The sequence below is a fragment of the Lissotriton helveticus genome, chromosome 6 (assembly GCF_964261635.1).
Source record: "Lissotriton helveticus chromosome 6, aLisHel1.1, whole genome shotgun sequence".
In the NCBI taxonomy this organism is placed as follows: domain Eukaryota; kingdom Metazoa; phylum Chordata; class Amphibia; order Caudata; family Salamandridae; genus Lissotriton; species Lissotriton helveticus.
This window is the reverse complement of record NC_136067.1, coordinates 1,115,063,463-1,115,088,114: the sequence shown is the minus strand read 5'-3', so window position 1 is coordinate 1,115,088,114 and position 24,652 is coordinate 1,115,063,463. Positions and strand designations below refer to the sequence as shown.

General features: G+C 40.5%; 1 protein-coding gene across 1 annotated transcript in view; it reads right to left on the bottom strand.

Moving 5' to 3' along the window:
* CCDC170 (coiled-coil domain containing 170) overlaps positions 1-24,652 on the bottom strand; it is a 244,498-nt gene that overhangs the window by 40,233 nt on the left and 179,613 nt on the right. Inside the window, exon 12 of the mRNA XM_078646946.1 lies at positions 6,355-6,591. Within this exon, the coding sequence (XP_078503072.1) occupies positions 6,355-6,591 (237 nt within the window). The remainder of the gene's footprint in view (positions 1-6,354; positions 6,592-24,652) is intronic.

The window sequence follows — 24,652 nt, the reverse complement described above, 5'->3', positions numbered from 1 at the left end:
GTGATGTAGTATTAGGCTGTCTGAAGTATTCAGTGATAGTGGTGCTGATCTTAACAATACCACAATGACTAAGGCAAGCATCGGGAATGGCAGAGAGATAGTTCAACGATTTCGTATCAGAGATAAATGCAAGGTCAAGTGAAGACCAAGCTTTGTCACCAGCAGAAGAGGTGTCATCGGGAGTATCAGAAAAATTCTGCCTGTCGCCTCAGTCGAATTCAGCATTTCTTTCAAGCCTCTGCATGACGTTTTGTTCAATAGTTCAGTCAACTTTCACAACTGTGCTGATGGCAGCAAGGTTTTAGATTGACTAGTTAATGATCCATAGAAATATAGTAATGAGTGGATATTCAATTAATCTATACCTGAGTTTTTGATCATGAACTCAGACATCTCTCATTAAAAGCCAGAGTTTTAAAGTTGGCGGCACTTCTATCCAACTAAAAAATGAACAATATTTATTCCTGACTGTGTCTAGGCAAGCTAATGTGTTTTAGTCCGCAGCCTACCAGATAGCACAGCTGTCTGGTTTGCTAAAGAAGCATTGGGGACATTCAGAAAGTTGACCTAGGAATGCATTCTGCCTGTTGCTTACCATTGGCTTTGTGATTTTTAACTCACAATTTCTGGCTTTCAATTTGCTGGCTTCATTTGCTTTTGGCTGTACAGCTTCAGTTCATCTCTCCTCTTGCCCAAACCTTGTTTACTGTATTCTTTCACAAAATTGCTTTCTGTAAACAGGCCTTTAAATATTGTCTTCTTATCTTGTCACATTTGCTGTGCATTCAAAGATGGAGGTCAAATTTCAGGCTGTGTCTTCCAGTGAGCGATGTGTTTATTTTTACTTTTCTGACTTCAAAGCAAGATGATTTATGTAACATTTAGGTTGGCTATTGGGGGTCTGCATGAGGAGGGCTGTACAATGTTATTTTTTTACTAGCACACAACAACCTTTAAATGCCTATAAATTAACTGTGCTGATGAGCAAATCAGTATCTTGGCGAATGTAATTGTCATTTCAATTTAAGACGGGTTGTCTGTAAAGGCAGTATGTTACCCTACCATGCATACTCCATGTTACCCCACTCCACACTACTCTGCGCCACTCCACGCCACTGCAATCTACTCTGTACCATTCCACATTATGCCACTCAACTCCACACTTCATCACTGCACTCTTATCTGCACCACTCCACTCTTCACCTCTCTACTCTACACCACTCCACTGTACTCTATGCCAATGCACTATAAACCCTTATTACTCTACTATGCACCACTGCACTCTTCCCACTGCACAATACACCATTCCACAGCACTCCATTTTATGACACCTTACTGTCCAACACTGCACTTTATGCCACTGAATTCTATGGCAATGCACTCTACTCTGGACAAACTCCAATATACGCAAGTGCACTCTTTGTCAATCCCCTCTATGCCACTCTAATCTACTCTGCACCACTGCACTCTACTCTGGAACAATCTACTCTATGCCACTGCACTCAGTGCCACTCCACTCTACTCTGCACCACTCAATGCATGCAATTGCACTCTATGCCAATGACCTTACAGCTCTTTACTCAAATACAATGCACTCTACATCTGTTCACTCTGCACCACTGCACTATTTGCCACTATACTCTATGTCACTTCACTTTATGCCATTGTACTCTGTCACTGCACTCTACACCACGCTATTCTACTCTGCATCACTGTACTCTATACCATTGCTCTCTACACCACTCTACTCTGTGCCACTTCACTCTACCCCAATGCACTCCACAACACTCTACTATTCACCACTGCACTCTACTACAGTATACTCTGCTACATTGCACTCTCTGCCACTCTACTTTATGTCACTCTACTCTATCAGCCTTATTCATCAACGGGCCGTTTTGCGAGCCCCTAATAGCGATTCATAGCGAATCGCTATTAAGGACTCGCAAAACGGTATTCATGTAGGAATTGCTAAATAAATAGCGATTCCTACACAATCCTTATTTGCGAGTAGCAAATTGCTAATCGCAAATAAGGAATAACTCCCCATGCATTCCTATGGGCCAAAGGCCCATAGGAATGCATGGGGAGTTATTCCTTATTTGCGATTAGCAATTTGCTACTCGCAAATAAGATAGCGATTTAAAGGGTGCCAGGGGTGTCCAAAGGACACCCTGTAGCACCCCTTAAATGCAAATTGAAACAGATGTTGCGCACACACATGTCCAAAGGACATGTGTGTGTGTAACATGCAACTTAGAAAAATGCATTTAAATGCATTTTTCTAAGTTTTTGCTATTTACCGAGAGGTCTGACCTCTCGGTAAATAGCGGCCCAAAATTGCATTTTCGCAATTTTAAAATGCTTCATGAATTGCATTTAAGGAATCTCAAATAGAGATTCCTTAAATTCAATTCTTCGCAAATGTGTGAATTCTTAAATAGCGATTTTTGCATTTGGGATGATGAATCCCAAATGCAAATATTGCACTCGCAAAAGGCAAGATTCTGAGAATCTTGCCCTTTGCGAGTGCAATTTAGCTTGATGAATCAGGCGGTATGCCACTGCAATGTATGCTGCTCTACTCTGCATTGCTCCACTCTGCCCCACTGCACTCTGCACCGATCCACTCTAAGCCACTCTAATCTATTCTGCACCATAGCACCGTATGACACTCTACACTATACCACTGCGCTCCATGCCACTTCACTCTGAAACAATCTACTTTATGCCACTGCATTTTACACCACTCTGTCACTTCACTCTACACCACTCCACACTATGCCACTCAACTCTATACAGCTGCACTCCATACCACTGCACTCTACAACAATGCACACTACACTTTCCTCAAATCCAATACACTCTATGTCACTGCACTCTATGCCAATCTACTCTGCACCACTGCACTGTACGCCTCTATACTCTACTCTACACCACTAAACTCTATATCCCTTTACTCTGCACCACTGTACGCCACTGCACTCTACACCAATGCACTCTACAACACTGTACTCTGCAGCACTGCGCTCTCTACCACCTAACTCGATGCCACTGAACTGTCACTCTGTTCTATGTCACTTTACTCTATGCAACTGCACTCTACGCTGCACCACTCTAAGCCACTCTACTGCACTGTACGCAAATGCACTCAGCGCCACTACACTCTACGTGACACTAATCTACTGTGCACCACTGCACTCTGACACTGCACTCTACACCACTTCTCTAGCTGATTAGTATTCTCAAAGCCCACCAGGCAAAATAGGGGGGACAGTTCATGCCACACAATTGTGACTAAACTCTAGAAATCCTTGCCTATTCAATTGATAGAAGAACCAAATTTTCTCAATTACAGAAACATTTTTAAAAACTTGGCTCATGACTTCTAGTCACTTATCTCCACTGTTGAGTGTGTTTAGGTTTTATATTTGACGGTGCCAACATACATTCTCCAGGGTACACACTGAAATCGAGTAACATTTTCAAGATAACGATTTAGATATGTTTAATAATATTTTATAATTGAAATATTTTTCATTCTTAACCATGGCCTATTTATAATGATTCATCAATGGGGTGACAGCAATGAAAATCAACAGACATCTTGCAACAGATTTGGGGATTTTACTAAAAGAAAAAACCACACAAAGCCTCGATTCTACTTTTGGAGAAATTCCATGGGGAATAGCGCGCCCCTGATGATTCACCCCAGAAATTTCACCAGGTAAAAGACAGTGAATTTCCCTGGTAGGAAACGTCTGGAAGATGGAGAATTACTGCAGGAATTCAGTGCAGTATAAATCATTACCAGGGTGATAACTAAGCCTGGGCGTAGTTTGCGAAGTAGCGCTACACGTAGCCACGCAAAGGGCACTTCTCACTACGCGAGCTACGCGTAGCTACGCGAACTGCGTAGTGCACTGTGCAAAATGCTGTTCGCACTGATTGCACAGTGCCGGATGCTTGTCCGCACTGTGCAATCAGTACAAATTGCATCTTGCCCAGTGCAGGCGGTCCTTTTCTGCCGCTCGAGTAGATTTCTACTCGAGCGGGAGCTTTCTCAACCCGGACTGGTAGTTTCTCATCGCGAGCGGTTGCGAGCATACGCGACCACTCTCAATGAGAAACCTGACCTCCCCGCGTTGAGAATCTCGTTGGAAAGTTTATTTTCCATGCTCCCGATCGGCAACTTGATGTTGCTGATCGCGAATGAGGAAAAAGTCTCGCCGGGATGTCATTTTGTTTGCTCGTGGGCACCAACTTGACGTTGAGGACCGGGAGCAAGCAACAAATGACCGCTGCACTACGCTACACATGTTTGCACTGTGCTACGTGCAATTTGCATAGTGCGAAGTAGTGCAAACTTCGCAAAGTACGCGAGCGTAATGTAGTGCTTTGCCCAGGGTTAGTGATAACCCAGTCAGTCAGTCATAATAGCTTTATTCGACAAATAGTCATGAAAGCTGAATCCAATACAAAATATATGACCAGAGTATACAAAACTGTAAAAAGGGAAATTTCCTACCATATAAATGAATAAAACAAGAATAAAAATTCATATGCTCCACTCAAGAATATATACATATATACAAGGGAGACTTTATACATTTAAAACATTAAAATATTAAAATATGAGGAAGACGACAACCCCAATCTTATTTTAGCAGCCAAGAAATAGAGAATACTGCGTTCAATATACATTACTTATAAAGCGGCAATCGCTTTAGATCTAATAATCCATGCCCATTCTAGGAATTTAGCTAAGGATAGCCATGTTTCGGTACGGATTAGTCTAAGTGCTATCTCACATTTCTGAGTACCCAGAACTCTACAAATTGGGGCCAGCCATGTACGCCGTGGAGCCGTGTAAGCAGGACACGCAAATAGCAGATGTGCAAAAGACTCCAAGTTTGCTTTACAAATAGGGCATGAGGTGTCATCTGCTGTGCCCCAACTTGCAGTGAAAGCCATGACAGGTAACATACCCACTCTCATTTGGAAAAAGAGTTGTCTATCATGAGGCTTCGTAATAATGTCCCGGTAAGATTCTAGCTTTTGTGTTGGTTTGGCCACTAAGAATTGGCCCTTAATGTCGAGGGGTCACTATTCCTGAAAAGGGTGGCGTCCACCTTCCCCAGTATTGTTCCTTCAGTTGTGCTTTGGAGGGAAATAGGGTGTTTTCAGGATTTTCCCAAAGGGCAGACATACCAATGTTTACTAGAGTAGACCTAACATTCTGTAACCATTGGATTTTCTTATAACAATCTACTCTTATTAGATCTTTTAGGTCCTCAACATAGGGTGTCAGTTCAGGCGTTGACCAAATTCTCTATCAGTACAGCAAGGGGCGTAATCTGGCACTGTCAGCCAGTGCCGTTCTGCTTAGATCATGAAGTAATGGCCGCGTTCGGGAGCTTTGGGGAAGGCTAACAATTTTTCGTAGAAAAATATTTTCTACTGCAGTCAGTTTAGAAAGATTTTTGAATCCCCAGAGCTCTGCCCCGTATAACACTGCACTAACTACTTTCATATTATAAATAGTCAAGACAGGGCTAACTTGTTTTGTGAATGATGCATTGAGCTCAGCCAGTGAGGTACCTGCCAACTGGCGATGTTTTAAGGTGGCCATGTCTAATTGCTTACCCCATCTCCTGTCGCCCTGCATGAGGACCCCTAGTTAGGTCAAATATTTTACCTGCTCCAGAGGGCGCCCATTCAGCACCATCGCTCCTCTAAAGGATCTATGCGGGTTAAATGTCATGAATTTTGTTTTGTTTGCATTTATCTCAAAACCCCGCAGATGACAACATTCCTCGAAGAGCATTAGGGTTCGCTGTAAGCCGCTCGGTGTTTTTGCGATTAACAGTGTATCGTCGGAGTACATAAGAACAGGAATTTTTACACCCACCAGAATAAGAGCGTCCGTGGGATTAGCTTCCAAGAATTTCCCAATCCCATTAATGAAAATGGAAAACAAAGTTGGGGCCATCACACAATCTTGTCTCACTACCCTTAACCCATTCCTTGTGGGCTCTACAGGGGCGTTGTTTGAATCCCATCATTTCCCACTTCCCAAAATTTTAGATGCACAAGATACTGGGAATTATGCATTACTATTCCTGCCCTGTATCTAGTGAGGAGCAGAAATATGAGCACTCGAGATGTATCACTAAGAGGGGCTGGTGTCTATCTATCACTCAATCAAAACAGTGCCTCTGAACTTCAGTACAATTGATATGGAGTAGTAAACATATGAGTTCGCAAACTGGAAGGGTTCTACAGCGAACAGAATCTATGTGTAGTTTAAAGGATGTATAGAAAGTAAATGTGTACAATAAAAGCTAGACTTACCTGTCGCTCTCTCTTGACAACATCCTCCATGGTTTTCTTCAGTGTCTGCAGCTCACTACTGACAGCTTCCAGCATACTCTTGTACCTGTCTCTCTCTTCCCTTGCTTCCTGTTCTCTGAAACTTAACTCCGACTTCACAGTTACCAGTCTCTTTTCAGTCTTCTCCTTCACTTTCTCCAGTTTGCCCAGGGACTCACTCAGACCCTCGATTGCTTTGTGCTGCTCCAAAGTTCGGATCTGTGAAATCAGTGGAGAGATGGCCATTTAAAACACAGTCGCACAGTCCTACTAAAAGCGAATTAAATGATGTCACCTTAGGTTCTAGGGCTTTTCTCTTTTCAAATCGATGTTTTCAGATGTATAGTTCCTATTGGTTGAACTGAACTGAACCAACACTATAACCAGAGCCACTGGAATTATGCAGCAGCAGGGTTGGCAAAGTTATGTGGCAAGAAAATACAAATTATGCAGTATATAGCAGCACATTTTATGGCAGTAATACTTCTTTATTTTGGCATTTGTAGAATGTTATCACTGTTTAGGCAGAGGTTATTCTTCATTAGTAACTGTATTCAGGAATGAGCACAGGAATCGTGACATGCCTGTGCAGTAAGGGATCCATTTCAGTTAGAGACCTGTTTTAAAAAAATCTGCAACTTATTCAGAAGATGTTGATTTATGTAGCAAATGCAGAAAATCCATCACTATACAGAAAATGCCACGGGTGCAAAAATACCTAATTCTAGTGGCCCGGAATATACCTCGCTGAATGCACATTTAGTACCTTTTAGGCCAACGGCCAACAGGAGCAGTTCCTCCCTGGTGCTGTGAATGGCCAACTATAGTGCTTTAGCGCTACGCACCCTAATGCAGGGTGTCAGAGTGCTTTACATCACACGTACACATTACACATTGACAACAAATCATATGTGTGCAAATCAAGGTAAAGGATGTGTTACATAAGACAGTGAGGGTTACAAGGTGTAGGGGTCACGTGTCCTTTATAGCTCACTATGCTGTATTAGAAGGCTTACAATTAATGAAATGGAAGTAACAAAACAATCTCTGTATTAAATTGTTATGTGTGTAAATAACAGGGCAGACCAACAAATCTGACATTCTTACAGAGCTTGCATATTTCTTATATACAGGGACGAAACACAGTGAAAAGCATGCCTGTCTTAAGTATCTGTGAAGTGATAAGCTGTGAGCCTTTGTTCCCCCTCCATTGCATTTAGGTGTGAGGCTCCAGATGGCTACCAGTCAGGATACTTCAACAAAAGGAGGCCTGAAAGTCCCTAAACTTCAGCCTTTGTTAAGGGTCCAGCTGGAATCTGATAAGCCAATTCCCTGTCTGAACAAAAGCAGTCAATGCGCAGGTGCTGCTGGAAGTGTCGCAGCGTCTGAAAATTACACTGGGACAAGTTTTGCATATTTCTGTGGGGCCCAACCTCTTGGCAGGGTAGACGGCGTCCACCTTATAACAATAGTGAGCAGACGCCGTCCACCCACGTGTACCCTCAACTTGTGCCCTGGTCCCAAGCATCACTCTTTTCAGGACCTTACGCAACTACTGCTAACTCAATTTCTCATTATGACACAAAATCTGGCTTAACTTGTTTTTGCCAACGAACGGCCTTGCAGCACGCTTGTGCCTTAAACCCTGTAGTGAGCTGGCTGGCTCATTTTTCTACCCCTAACCTCATCCTGTTATTGTAAGAACCTTATGACTGGGGGTAGCCATAGGGTATAAATAAAGAGAATTAGGGCCGCTTGTGGCCCTTCTCACAAACTTTGATGCTTAGTCTGTGTGTTCCATGCAAAAAGATGACCATTCAGTCTCTGGCTAGGTGTTAGGCCGGTCCAGCATGATTCACAACACTGGAGACAGGGAGAAAGAGCTCTTGCTACACTGGGATCATTACTCATGGCCACAGCAGTAACACCGGAGGAGAAACCTTGAGTGGTGTAAGGGCATCGCATGGGAAGAGCCCACAAAGGTGCACTCAGTGCCTGTTCTGGAGTACTGCGGTACAAAAGGGGGTGGTGATGGACGGAGTATCTGAACGAATCAAACACTCACAACCAGTCAACAGTTCTGGGTTTAATCCATCACCGTTCTTTAGCCCACTCTGCCACCCCAGTTCAGACATGGCCATATGCAATCAGTCTGACCCTGTGCCTCATGGGAACAGTCCAGCCCGAACTGCCAAGCCATGCCTTCCCTGGACCGGAAACAAGCTTCCTAGGACCGGTTTCTGGCATTTCAGTCGTCTTCAGCCAGGCTTGCTTGAATCCAGTGGCAAAGTGAGCAAGGGACTCTGTCTGCGCATACCCTGCCAACTTATGGCGAACAAAGCGGTACAAAAGGGGGGTGGTGATGGACAGAGCATCTGAACCAATCAAACACTCACACCCAGTCAACATATCTGGGTTTAATCCATCACCGTTCTTTAGCCCACTCTGCCACCCAGTTCAGACATGGCCATATGCAAATCAGTCTGACCCTGTGCCTCATGGGAACTGTCCAGCCCGAACTGCCAAGCCATGCCTTCCCTGGACCGGAAACAAGCTTCCTAGGACCGGTTTCTGGCATTTCAGCCGTCTTCAGGCAGGCTTGCTTGAATCCAGTGGCAAAGTGAGCAAGGGACTCACGTCTGATCATACTCTGCCAACTTATGGCAAACAAAGCGGTACAAAAGGGGGGTGGTGATGGACGGAGCATCTGAACCAATCAAACACTCACACCCAGCCAACAGATCTGGGTTTAATCCATCACCGTTCTTTAGCCCACTCTGCCACCCCAGTTCAGACATGGACATATGCAAATCAGTCTGACCCTGTGCCTCATGGGAACAGTCCAGCCCGAACTGCCAAGCCATGCCTTCCCTGGGCCGGCAACAACTACTCCGATGGTGACACGGAGTGTTTCCAATCGAAGGAGAAGATAACTCAGGTGGAAGATAACAACATCATCAACTTGTCAAAAAGAACTCTGACAGGAGATGAAATTAAGGTACTAAAGAAGGGTTTAAGCTTCTGCCCGGCAAGCAAATTTAATCTTGTGGACACAAAGACAGACTTGTTCAGATACATAAGAAAACTGAAATTTAAAAAAATATTTCTCCAACATCCGAAAAATGTGGAAGTGGGAACACATTCAGATTCAACCACGGTAGAATCCTTGGAGGAAACATCAGAAGATACTCTTTTGAATGTTTTATTGACCCCTACACAAGAAACTCAGAACCAGGGGCTACAAATGGAGAAGATTAACTATGTATCTGTAACGCAAGTGAGAGACCCAAGCAATCTGAAGAATAAATCTAGAAAACTGCATAATGCGTCCCATGATGCAATCGATGTTTTTAATGAAGCTGTAATAGCAGACTTGGAAAAAATGGCAAGTGGCAAAATGGATATGAGGACTTCCAATATTACAAGAAGGGAATGGAAAGCGATCAAATCCCTAAAAAACGATAAGACAATTGAGATAAAGCCTTCGGACAAAGGTGGTAATATTGTGATTTTCAGAAAGGGAAATTACGAACAAGAAGCACTAAGACAATTAAAAGACACTGAGTGCTATATCACTGTAAAGAAAGAACAATATGTAAAGAGCATCATAGAATATCAGACATTACTGAATGAATGGAAAGAAGAAGGTATGCTCAGTACAGATGAATATACTTTTCTCCAATGTGAATCACCAGTGTTGCCCACCTTCTATCACTTGCCAAAGATTCACAAGAATGCCAAAAGACCACCAGGGAGGCTGATTGTATCGGCAATCGGCATCCTTTTAGAGAACACTTCCCGCTTCATTGATTCTTATCTTGCCCCTATTGTGAAGGACCTACCTCATATGTGAGGGACACACAAGACTTCCTTCGCATAATGGACAGTATCTCATGGGAACAAAACATGCTTCTAATAACACTAGATGTTGTCAATTTATATACGTGTTTTGATCACGAAAGTGGACTGCGAGCGACCAATTGGTTCCTGCATAGGAAACCTGATAAATTTCAGACACACAGTGGCATGTTATTAGGTATGATGAGATTCTGTTTGTATAACAATTTCTTCCTTTTTTCCGGACAACTGTGTATAAACCAATAAGGGGCACTTCTATGGGCTCGTGCTTCTCCCCCAGCTACGCGAACTTGTTTGTGGGCTGGTGGGAGAGGCACGAGGCATGGGGTGATACCAATGAAATGTGGAGTGAAAGGATTTTGATGTGGACAAGATACATGGATGATCTTTTTATTGTGTGGCGTGGTGATCGAACCTCTGTGGAGGAATACATCGCCACCCTAAACAATAATGGTCTTAATCTAAGATTCACCAGTACCATCAGTGAAAAAAGCATATGTTATCTTGATCTGGAGGTATTTGTGGAGAATGATAGTCTCCAAACTCGACTCTATAGAAAGCCGACGGCGGGCAATGCGGTGTTGCACGCGGCAAGCCACCATCCTAGGAGTCTTATCAAGAACGTACCATATGGTGAATATCTACGCCTTAAAAGAAATTGTTCAGCTGAGAAAGATTTTCAAAATGCAAAAAATGATGCAAGCAATAGATTCCTAGCTAGGGGCTATTCCAACAACATCCTAAAACAGGCAGCTGTGAAAGCATCAGTAATCAACAGGAGGGATCTCCTAGTGGTGAAAGAGGCGCAGACAAAAAATGACCAAGTAAGAATGATCACCACCTTTAATATCAAATCAGGTGATCTAGTCCACACTTTCAAGAAAAACTGGCATATCCTACATACGGACAACATCTTGAAAAAACACCTGTCAGATAGGCCGATGATAACCTATCGACGATGCCAGTCCTTATCAGACCATCTAATCCACAGCCACTTCTCCCCTCTCATTGAATCCCCGGCCATAAAACTATAAAGGGGTTCTTTCCATGCCTTCACTGCAAAGCCTGTAAGTATAGTAAAAAAGTCAAAGAATATCCAGGAAGAACGGGAGAAGAAAAAGAGAATAGGAAAATCACTAAACATCTCAACTGTAACTCCGATTATACGGTCTACTGTTTAGAGTGCCCGTGTAAGAAACGTTACATAGGTAGTACTATTAACCCCACAAAACTGAGGATCCTGGAACACATGAGAGCTATCGCGAATAAGGATAAATCTTATCCGGTAGCTCGTCATTTTGCCGAATATCATCGAAGCAATAGGGATCTCCTCAGTTTTTATTGCATAGACCAAGTCAAGCGTTTAGAACGAGGTGGGGACAGGGAAAAGGCACTCCGCGTCGCAGAATCTAGGTACATCATCGACCTCAAAACAATGACACCGTGGGGTCTTAACAATGATGAGGAGATGTTGGTGCAACTTTAGTTCCAGGGGAAAAAAAATTCTCCAATGGGTCTAAACTGGAAAATAGAAAAATACACCACCAAGACTATACTTAGAAACTCCAATAATGTGACATTGCAAGCTATGAAAGTACTAGTTGGATTCAAGCCCATACAGGGCGAGATAACGACTTAAAATAATCAACAAGTTATGAAGTCCTGATAACTTAAAAAAGTATACCTAGGGGATACACCCCCTCATAACAAAAACAAGAGCTAGGAAAAACTTATATTTGAATATATTTTCTGATTGGGTTCTTATAACTTGACTAATTCAATGAAATGATGTGTGCACGACAATAATGAAATGTTTGTTGCTGTTAATGTTTTTAATTTTGCACTAGAGCACTTTATATTGCCATGATAACCAATGCAGTATATGTAAAAGACTACACTTCAAAATGGCCACCACTCTCACTGAGATTTACCATCTTCTATGTTGTTGAAAAATGAAATGTCCGGTGGGGTTTAAAATGGCGATCATTCCTATGCACAAACTGACACTGACGAAGCTTTTACTGTGAAACGCATCTGTCGAGGGTGAAGGGGGTTTGTAATGAAGGATTTTGAAACTGGATACCTGTGTGCTTGCTGTTTTATCGACTGGACTTGTTGATAAGTGCTGCTATATATAGGGCGTTTGCTTTTCACATATATATATATATATATATATTACCTACTGGCGGTCGCCAGTAGGTATATATAGTTAGGATTTTTTCTCTATGGGATTTTTGAAAATTCTATGTCTAATAACTTTGGCGTTTGTGGACGGAATTGGCTGAAATTTTCAGGAAAATGGAACATTTTGTTTCTGAGCAGCCACTGAAAATTTGGGGGGGGTTCGTCAAGGGGGGGCCGAGAAAAAAGGGGGTCCCAAAACGCGTTTTTCCCATGTTAATTTCCATAGGGCGGTTGGCCTCACTTTTAGCCCGAACGGCTGAATGGATTTGCACGAAACTTGGCAAAATTGTAGGGACTGGTAGCCCGATGTGCCTTTGCTAGGTCTCAATATATGTGTTCCAGTGGATTTTGAGAAATTAACGTTCAAAAAAATATATATATCTGTAAGCGCGCTCCGGGCAGCGCCCCGGTTCGCGTACCTGACGCGTAACGGAACTTCGCGAAGCGAAGCTGATTCGCTCTCCGGTGTCTGTCAACATTCTAAACAGTCCGGAGCGGCCGCCATCTTGTCTCTCGGTAGGATCGAGAGACAAGAGGAGGCCAAAACAAAGGGGGAAATGACCATAAGGGGGCATAGTAGATCCTTCCTGACCCCCTAGGTTTGATGTGGAGGCTTTAAAAGGGCCCCGCGGGGCAAAAAAATAATAATTTTTTTTTGTTTTTTTTGCGTGGGTAGCGCCCGGTACGCGCACCGGGAAGCGGTCCGGGTAGCGTACTATAAGGAAAAAAGAATGATAGACTATGATATTTTGAAATATTGTATGTTTATTGATTGTTCTTTTTGTTGTTTTTTTTTAGTTTTTTTTGTTATTTAAGTAGCAGTATTTATGATTATTAAATATAAATTTATTTTTGGAATTGTGCACAGTATACTATAAGTCTGACTTTACATTATAATCAATTTGGTACTAGTTTATGAATTACATATAAAATGATTAAAGACTCAAACAATTTTTTAATATTAAATATAATTTTATTTTTCCGATTCTTTTTCAAAATTTAATAGAACGTCTAACATTTGACTGTCCGATATGTCCTCTTGTTGAGTGAACATAACTTCCCACATTTGACCGTCATCATAATGAAGTAAATGATCCACAGATTCTACACATTGTAGAAGTTCATGGTCTCGTGATTCATCCATGAATTCCAAGTCAATGGGTTCAATTATTTCCTCATTGTTCATGTCTAGGACAATTTCAAAGAAAACGTTCTGTTCTCCTTGCATTTTTGTGCTGAAATTTGAATAAAAAATAAATATATCAGTAGAGATAGGGCACTGTTGGGTTTAAGTTCAGACAGGTACTTTTGAGGCATGAAGTAGTACTATTAAAAAGTGCCTGTGAGAAAGCCTATGTAAATTCATAATAATACCACAGAAACCTAAATCAATCCATAATTATAATAAACAAGCCTTTCTCAATGTCTAACTCTTACAGAGGGATAGTATATAACTATCTGAAAATGTTTTCAAATTTATAAAATAATATCTTACCTTTTAAAAACAAGTTTAAGTTGTGAGTGAAAATGATCTTGCAATGTAGTTCAGGAAGTAGTAGTCAAAATGGCTGTGTTTTTCTCTCTTTTTTATATATATTCAGGTACATAACCAATCAAATGTCAGGTAAAAAAAGTAGAAAATGAAAGTAACATTTTAATTGGTTGTCAATTCCAACACTTCAGATGTGTTTTGTGAAGTAATTTACCTCAGGGTATTTAGAGAGGTCTACAGGCTAAATGGCTAAATGGAATTCCAAACAAATGTGTGAAAATGGTAGGGATTGGTATGTAGTATGAGCTAATCTATATTTGGTGAAAGTGTCTCCAGGGTTTCTTCTGTAAATTACTTTCCCACCTTTTTTAATGGAGCGCTTCCCGGTGAGCGCCCCGGTACGCGAACCAGCAGCGTTACGGGAGTCCACCATTTTGTGTTTCGGTTGAATTAAGATACAAGATGGAGGGCAAATAATGTTCAGAATGGGTAGAAGGGGGCACGGTAGACGTATTTTGACCCCCTAGGTTTTCTGAGGGTGGCTGAGGAGGCCCATATGTGTGAAAAAAAATAATTTTTTTTAAAAATTTCGCGCGGTTAGCTTCCGGTTCGCGTACCGGGTAGCGCTCCGGGGAGCGTACTTTGTTGAAAATTAGTGAAAAAAGTTAGAGTAAAATAATAATTGTGAGTGATCAGATGTAGGGTAGCTCTGAGAAGAGCTTTTGGGTTTATGGTACATTTAGGTACTTATAAGTAGGTACCAATGCACATTTTTAAATTCAGTATGAAAATTCTGTTCCCTTCATCTGAGAAGTGAACTCCATCTCCTCTGTAGATATATTGCATGTAGTAACGTAAGTTATTGTTGTAGATGGAGCCCATTCCATGGTCTCTCATGTAAGCTGAAACAGATTTGTTTACATGCTTCCTCGATTTCTCAATTTGTGGACAAAATTGGTTCGACCACCTCCATTTCTGTCTTTGGCATATATTTGAATATACCAAGGCAGTTGGAGGAAAAAGTGCCATCAATTGCTCAAAGGTGTCCTTTAAAAGCATTTCCAGACCTACCCCAGTCAAAGTGCCCAAGTCATTTCCTCCACAGTGCACAATCAACAGGTCAGGTTTAGGCAAATGCATAAAGGTTTTCACCAATGGTATCAATTGGTGACATTTTAATCCTCTGTGGCCAAACCACTTAATTTCCACATCTTGTAAATTGAGGTTAGGTACATTTCTGTTATCAGCATACCTCTGAGCCCAGTAGATGTAACTATGTCCAACAATCCAGACAGAAAACATGGTGAGAGGAGGTTCTGCTGCAGTCAGATGAAGTGTGGCAATGAAATGGGAGTTGAAAAAATAAGAATTTAAAATGAAAAAAACTGTGGAGTTTCTGTGTTAATGAAGCAGTAGCAGTGATTGGTGGATTTTGATTGCTGAAAACAGAAAGTTAGGGTGCATGGATGAGTTCTTTGAAAGATGTAATTTGAATGGTCAAAAAAAAATCATTTTATGAAAGATTGCACTGGATATGCAGGTGTACTGAGAGTTTAGAGTTCAATTGAAACATTGTTGTGTGAACTTGCAAACATGAGAGGTCTTTCAGGAGGTGGTTGCTATGCAAAAAAGGCAGAAAGGGTAGAGGGGGGAAGGGTGTTGATTTGAAAAAAGTGAGGGAAGATTTTTTTTTTTGGGTGACATGAGAGATATGTGTGATGAATTACAGCTTTTCTGTGCTTTTTATAGCTGCAGACTCTGGAGTGCATACCTTTTGCTCTGCTAAAGACAATTTGGTGTGTTTCTGAGACTGTTTTGAAACTCATAAAGTATTTGCTAAGGTGAGAAAAGATTCATTTAATTTAGATAGAGAATAGTATGGTTTAGGGAGAACATTATGAAGAAAGTTGTGTATTTAAAATTTTGATTTGTGTCAAGTGTTTTACAAATAGATTTTGTTTCTTTGTGTTACATAGCAATGTTAAAAGTGACGCTAAAATAGTGCAAGGGTCTTACAAAAATGCTTTCATGTGTCTTAGGGTATTTTAACTCACTTCCTCATGAATGTAGGTATATCATTGATTTAGATGTTGTGTTTAAAAACGATTTAAGAAAACAATTAGGTTTCTGTATATGTACTGCTAGAGATTCATAGGTTGCTTGGGGCATATTTATAAGGCCTTTGAGTCTTTCTGATGTTATTTTTCACATTTTAATTTAAGACCTTTCTCTGTGGTGCAAGGTCCTTGTAAATATGCCCCCATCTGTGCTTGGCAAATTTTGATTTTAATTCTTTGACTAACATAGCCATGTTAAAAGTGACCCAAAAATGTTGCAAGGGCCTTAAAAAAACGCTTTCATGTGTCTTAGGCCATTTTAAGTCATTTCCCCTTGAATGTAGGTATTTAATTGATTTAGATGATGTGTTTAAAAACGATTTATGAAATCAATTAGGTTTCTTGATATGTACTGCTAGAGCTTCATAGGTTGCTTGGGGCATATTTATAAAGCCTTTGTGTCTCTCTGATGTTATTTTTCCCATTTTAATTTAAGACCTTTCCCTGTGGTGCAAGGTCCTTGTAAATACGCCCCCATCTGTGCTTGGCAAATTTAGATCTTGATTATTTGACTTACATAGCCATGTTAAAAGTGATCTTAAAATGGAGCAAGGGCTTAAAAAAAACGCTTTCATGTGTCTTAGGGCATTTTAAGTCACTTCCCGATGAATGTAGGTATATAATTGATTTAGATGATGTGTTTAAAAACGATTTTTGAAATCAATTAGGTTTCTTGATATGTAATGCTAGAGCTTCATAGGTTGCTTGGGGCATATTTATAAGGCCTTTGTGTCTCTCTGATGTTATTTTTCCCATTTTAATTTAAGACCTTTCCCTGTGGTGCAAGGTCCTTGTAAATACGCCCCCATCTGGGTTTGGCAAATTTAGATCTTGATTATTTGACTTACATAGCCATGTTAAAAGTGATCTAAAAATGGAGCAAGGGCTTAAAAAAAACGCTTTCATGTGTCTTAGGGCATTTTAAGTCACTTCCTGATGAATGTAGGTATATAATTGATTTAGATGATGTGTTTAAAAACGATTTTTGAAATCAATTAGGTTTCTTGATATGTAATGCTAGAGCTTCATAGGTTGCTTGGGGCATATTTATAAGGCCTTTGAGTCTCTCTGATGTTATTTTTCCCATTTTAATTTAAGACCTTTCCCTTTGGTGCAAGGTCCTTGTAAATACGCCCCCATGTGTGCTTGGCAAATTTAGATTTTGATTATTTGACTTACATAGTCATGTTCCATACAGTTCTCACCTTCTGCGTAGTCTTTGATATGCTAGACTCCATCTGCACTATGAGATACCTAAGCAAAGGAAACACAGGTGATGTGATTGTGAAATGAGGAAAAGAAACTCCACATTTTTCAATTACATCACCTGTGTTTTCTAAGTTTACGAATGACATTGTGCAGATGAGGTTTAGGTCTGTCCACGGACACAGAAGAGGTCTGGCCTTTGTTCAAGAGTGAAGTGGACATGACTTACTTCATTGGTAGGCTTTCACATGTATTATCTCCTCTGTACTCTTCAACAAGCGTAAATTTCATCTGCAACCCTGAGTAGGCCTCACCTTAAACAAACCTCTGGATAGGCCACACCTTATCGTCATCCTGAATCAATCATTTATAATGTTAGTGACAGATTTATGATAGGTGTATGACTCTTTTGCGTCACTGTGCGTCACTTTTGTGACGCAGCGGCGGTGCAAAAGATTTGCTATGTGGCGACATATTTACAACTTGATGCATCTAGGCAGATGTGTCATGCTGTAAAGTCCCATGCCACATGAAACCGATGCAGCAGTGATGCAAAAGATGCACCATGTTGCAAGACAGGCCTCATTTCATCTCCAACAAGATAAGAAGCTGAATATTCTGTAAATGTCAAAATTGTTGTATACACTGCTCAACTTATGTGTACTCTTTGATATGCTAGAGTCCATCTGCACTATGAGATACCTAAGCAATGGAAACACAGGTGATGTGATTGTGAAATGAGGAAAAGAAACTCCACATTTTTCAATTACATCACCTGTGTTTCCTAAGTTTACGAATGACATTGTGCAGATGAGGTTTAGGCCTGTCCACGGACACAGAAGAGGTATGGCATTTGTTCAAGAGTGAAGTGGACATGACTTACTTCATTGGTAGGCCTTCACATGTATTATCTCCTCTGTACTCTTCAACAAGCGTAAATTTCATCTGCAACCCTGAGTAGGCCTCACCTTAAACAAACCTCTGGATAGGCCACACCTTATCGTCATCCTGAATCAATCATTTAAAATGTTAGGGACAGATTTATGATAGGTGTATGCCTCTTTTGCGTCACTTTGCGTCACTTTTGTGACGCAGCGGCGGTGCAAAAGATTTGCTATGTGGCGACATATTTACAACTTGATGCATCTAGGTAGATGTGTCATGCTGTAAAGTCCCGTGCCACATGAAACCAATGCAGCAGTGATGCAAAACATGCACCATGTTGCAAGACAGGCCTCATTTCATCTCCAACAAGATAAGAAGCTGAATCTTCTGTAAATGTCAAAATTGTTGTATACACTGCTCAACTTATGTGTACTCTTTGATATGCTAGAGTCCATCTGCACTATGAGATACCTAAGCAAAGGAAACACAGGTGATGTGATTGTGAAATGAGGAAAAGAAACTCCACATTTTTCAATTACATCACCTGTGTTTCCTAAGTTTACGAATGACATTGTGCAGATGAGGTTTAGGTCTGTCCACGGACACAGAAAAGGTCTGGCCTTTGTTCAAGAGTGAAGTGGATATGACTTACTTCATTGGTAGGCCTTCACATGTATTATCTCCTCTGTACTCTTCAACAAGCGTAAATTTTATCTGCAACCCTGAGTAGGCCTCACCTCAAACAAACCTCTGGATAGGCCACACTTTATCGTCATCTTGAATCAATCATTTAAAATGTTAGGGACAGATTTATGATAGGTCTATGTCTCTTTTGCGTCACTTTTGTGACGCAGCGGCGGTGCAAAAGATTTGCTATGTGGCGACATATTTACAACTTGATGCATCTAGGCAGATGTGTCATGCTGTAAAGTCCTGTGCCACATGAAACCTGCGTCAGTTTTCATATAGGTGTTTTGTTGCAAGGTATGCATTAATTTGCATGAAAGCCCTGTAAAACTAACACAGTGAAATTTAGAAGATTTCACTGAGTCAGCTTTATAGCATTGCTGAATCAAATCCTTACGCCTGTTTGAAACAGGCATAAGAAGTGATGCACCATGCAATGTGAGGCTTCCTCCTGTGCATTGCAGTAGACATGTCGCGCTTATGACGTGATTCCTGCAATGTGCTGCTTTTGCGGCACAGATGCGTGACGCATCTGTGCTGTTTTTGCTCAATGGTGCTCCACATTGTAAATGCGGCACACTATGGGTGGCAGAGCAGCGGTGCACATTAACTGGTGCATCCGTGGGGATGCGCCAGTTAACATAAATCTGCCCCTTTACATTTAAGTATGAGCAGGGGACACAGAGTCGGTGAGGGTTATCCAAGGTTAAGAAGAGATGAGTCCTGTACACTGAAAACTTGGACATAGGCCTCACCTCCTCAGCATCACTGGACATGGCTAAATAATAGCTGCAAAATGTTACTCTTGTTAAACAATTTTACTATTATAGTCTCTGAGATTTGTCTCTTACTCTGCAACATCTCATTGTTGTTCTCTTTCTTTAAAGATAACGACAACATCAAGCATGAGTGATAATGATCAATCTGTTGATCTCGACATTATCATTGAAATTGTGATTGAAACATCAGTGGAAGTAGATCCCTTGGATGATTTAAATCCTGAGGATGATGAAGAACATGATGAGGATGCCGATTTGTCAGAATTGTATGACATAGGGTGGGAAGCTGACCTGCTTGAGCCTATGGAACTATAAACATTTATTTTTAAAATTTACAATAAATGAAAAGTAAAAATGTAAACCGTTTCATTTAAAATTAAACACACCTTCAAAAACAGGTTATGTGTTGTGTCTTCAATAAAATATTAAAATATGCTCATAAAATTAGTTCAGATTCACATATAAAAGAGCAAAGGTCAAATGTAGAAGCATTCTATTTCTTTGCTACTATTTGTACTAAATTTGCCAATGCACTAAAAAATATTCTATGTAAAAATGTCAATTAGTGTGTTAAGTTTTTGATGACTGTTATTGATTTACTGTTTGGTAATAGTGGTTAATAACATTTTTTATTATATTTTACCACAGATTCAACTGCAGATCATTTCAAATTTTGAGAATGCCGTCTAAGGATAGAATCAGAAAGGCTACAAAACGTCAAAGACAGCAGGTTAATCAATTAATGCAGCAGTCCTCTACAATAAAAAATCGTCAAGTCACCAAGAAAGCACCGGGTAAGACCACGAAATCATTCATAAGAAACATTTGTAAAAAAAAAAGTAGTACTACAGAAAATGTTTTAGTCCAGAAAAAGAGAAGCAATTTAAACGGAAAGGAAAGGCCAATCAAAAATGTTACTGCTAGAGCAAGAGATAACTCTGTGCATGATAGTAGAAGGAAACAACAGTTTAGGGACATTCGTAAACGAATGTTCCGCAACAGGATAATTGGCAATTTGTTAAAAAATATTAAGAAAGGTCAACAGAAAGTGGTTTTTTATAAGAGAAAAAAAAAAGTTGAGAAAGTTATTGATCAGGCATTCGAAATTAAACGAAAGTTATTTATTTTGATAATCAATAGAATTAGGAAGCTAAACAAGGCAATTTATGATTTCAAAACAAATAGTAGATGGAAGAGAACAGTTAATCGTAGTAATTTTTGTGAAGTTTTTTCAGGAAAATGGATGCATAGTTCAAGTTGTGAGGCATTTTTTAATGAGGAGAGTTATTTCCAGGATAATGATTTGGTGCATGCAGTTGACACCAATGGTCGAGCTTATGAGGTGAAAGATGGTTGTCCAGTTGAAAAAGAAAAACTTGTGACAACAGAGACAGAAGAGGTGTTAGGTAATGAGGTTTTAGGAAGACGTCCTAAGGGACCTGTGTACACCTGGAAGTGTAGTAGTATTTGCAGTGTGCGACAGGATTCCATCAATTTGCTTTGTGATTTTGAACGGACATTTTATAAGAAAAGTTTGAAGCAGAAAATGAAGTTGTTGCAAGAATTAGATCCTTGCAGAGTGAGAGAAGTGACAGGTTTGCATGGTCATTCACTGGCTTGTCCTTCCAGGAGAGTATGCCAGAGTGTTTTTCATCATTTCAGGATGCTAGCAGTGCATCATAATAAAGTGAGGAAATTAGTTAGAATGTTGTATTATGCTAAGAGTCCAGCAGTTATGCTTAAACAATTATGCGCTGCTCTTTTGCATGGTTCTGAAATAGATGTGAAGAATATGTGTGAAGAAATTGAGTTTTGTTACTTTGGAAGTAAAGAGGAGAATGTTGAAATTGACCCAGAAGAAGAGGGTAATGTGGAAGATAGTGTACAGGTTTCCAGTACAGATAATTTTCAGAAGGAAATTGCCACGTTTCAGGTGAAATCAAGTGAGAGGCCTAATTTCACTTGTGTGTGTTGTCGACGCACTTATTATAAGAATCAGACTAAGTTAGTGGATTTATATGCAAAAAGTGAAAGGGAAAATAATAGTGAATGGAAGGATTTCGCAACATACTTGATGGTAGAAAATTGTTTTGATTTGGGATTGGATCAACGTGTGTGTACTTATTGTTGTAATAAATTAAATCAAAACCAGATGCCTGCTAGAGCGGTTCATAATAATCTGGAATTGGTTGAGATTCCTTCTGAATTGAAGGATTTAAATACTTATGAATCTATTTTGATTCAAAGTATCCATCCCTTTCAGGCTATTGTAAGAATGGAGCCAAAGACAGGGAAATTGCCTCCATCAGATTTACAGAGAGGATTAAAGGGAAGAGTTGTTTATTTGCCTCTAGATTTGAAGAAAAACATTAACACAATTGGAGTAGAAAAAGTGGAAGAGGAACCTCTGGTTATCTTAGTTAATGGAGTTCCGACAAAGAATAAGAAAATATGGCAAGATTTAGTAGATGTTAGGAAAGTCAAAAAGGCAACATTGTATTTGAAAAAAAATAATAAGTACTATAAGAATGTATATGTTGCAGAAGAGGAAGTAAGTGAGGAAGAGGATAGCGATTTGTGTGCTGGTCAAATTGAGAAAGTAGAACCCTCTAAAAGTGAAGAAATATATGAACATTATAGTGTTCATCCTTTGCATTCCAAGGAAGTCATGGGGAATGCTATTGAGTTGTTTCAAATGAAACAAGCCAAAGGGAGTCCCATTAGTGTTTGGGAGGAAAGTTTGGAAGCTCGGTGTTTCCCACAGCTATTTCCAACAGGTCAAGGAGGAAGATATGATGAGCGACCTCATCAAATTCCTGCTTCTGAATACCGGACTTTACGATTGTATGCAGAAGATGCTAGGTTTCGACAATGCATTCCCTATTTGTTTCATCTCCTGTTTGAAAGCGATCTGTCTGGACTGTCATATGCAGTGAACCACATCTTGAAAAGTGGTATACAGATGCAAAACATCTCGGCAAGTGACTTTATGGATAAAGTCAATGTCCAAGACAGTATTTTGGATTGTCACCTGATTAATCTCATGGCGTGTCAGCGTGGTACTAATGAGTACTGGTACCATCGTCATGGTGATTTAAAATGTATGCTGAGGAACTTAGGAACTCCCACATGGTTCCTCACTCTGAGCTGTGCCGAGTATGGCTGGGAAGACTTACTTGAATTTCTACGAGAGGCAAATGGAAACATTGAAAACATCGAATTCAAGACACCCGGAGAACTGTGCTCTTTGGATCCAGTGAATGTATGCAGGTACTTCAATCATAGATTTGAAGCTATGATGTCTTTCATCATGAATAAGAAGAATCCACCTCTTGGAGAGGTGTTGGATTTCTTCTGGAGAAAGGAGTACCAAGCAAGAGGTGCTCCTCATATACATATGCTGCTGTGGATCAAGGATGCACCTAAGTTTGGAACAGATCCAGAAGACTTAGTGATGAGTTTCATACAACAGTATTCTACATGTGCTGTTCCAAACGCAAAGGAGGACAAAAGCCTAAGAGAACAAGTTCTAAGCTTCCAAAGCCATCGTTGCGGAAAGTACTGTCGTCGTAAATTCAGAAACAAGGACAAGTTCTACACCAAATGTCGTTTCGCCTTTCCACGACCGGTGATTTCTAAAGGAAGAGTGAACAGTTTGATGTCTTCGCTGCGACATAATGTGATGAAGAAATCACCTAAAAACACATACAATTTGAAAAGGAACGAAGAGTCCAAGTACATCAACGACTACAACCCAGTGATTTTGTCCATGTGGAATGCTAACATGGATATACAATTTGTGGCTGATAACTGTATGGCTGTGGCTCGGTATGTGACATCTTACATCACCAAAAAAGAAAAGACAGAATTGAAGGATATGTGGGAGGACATTTCCCATGAAAAGTGCCTCAGTAAGAAGTTGTACAGTTTCAGTCTGAAGATGTTGTCGCATCGAGAAATCGGAGCTTACGAATGTTCTGACCGGTTGTCTTCAGCAAGTCTCTATGCCAAATCTAGGAGTATCGTTTGGGCGAGTCTTGGTCTTGCTGCAACGCGTAATCGAGTTCTGAAACCTGTGCGGGAAATTGAGTATTTGGCGGAAAAGGAGCCAAACAGTACCGATATTTTGAAGATCAACATGTTGGATACATATTATCCAAATCGAAGCAGTCACCTCGAGAATGTTTGTCTGTATGAGGTTCTACAAAATTACATATTCAAGAGGAACATCAAAGAAGATATTGATAAAGGAGTGTATGTTGTAATTGGAAGTGAGGGATGTCTGGTCAAGCAAAGAAAATGCCACTTGGTAAACCATCGAAAATTGAGTGGCGAATCTCCTGAAAAAAAAGAGTTTTTCTATTTAGCACTTTTGCAACTTTTTAAGCCTTGGCGTGCAGAAGAGGAACTGCTTGGAGATTTCCTCTGTTACGAAGACTCTTTCACTGCCGCCAAGGAGACCATAGAATGTCCTGCTTTTCCCAAATATCTTGAAATGTTGAATGCGGAAATCGAGCAGGAAGCAACGATTGCAGCCGAGATTGCCAGAGACAGTTCTCAGGACAGTCAGAGTTCTGTTTCATTGAGTCAGGATCCATTAGGAGGACCTGTTATCGAAAATGAAGCTGCCACTGCCATGAATGAAGTGGAAAGAGCCATGGCACATGCTCAAGAGGATGTGGTTAACTTAGAAGACTTGGAAAGACAACTCAACGTTGAGCAGAGGAAAATATATGACGAAGTTACCAAGCAAATTGATCATGGATTAAGTCATGAGAAGAAAGAGTGCTCATGTATGTCGTTGAAGCCTGTCCGACTGTACGTGAGTGGAGAAGCGGGAACTAGAAAAAGTTTCCTCATTAAAGCAATTTCATGTTATTTGCAGGAAAGGACTGAGTCATCGCTGTCTTGTGTTGTCACCGCTCCAACTGGACTGGCAGCACATAACATTAAAGGTATTACTTTGCATCGTCTATTGATGCTGCCAGTGGAGCATGATAACAAATTACAATACCACAAGTTATCTGGAGATGCTTGTTGTGAAGTTTCAAGAGTCTTGAGAAAAATTAAAC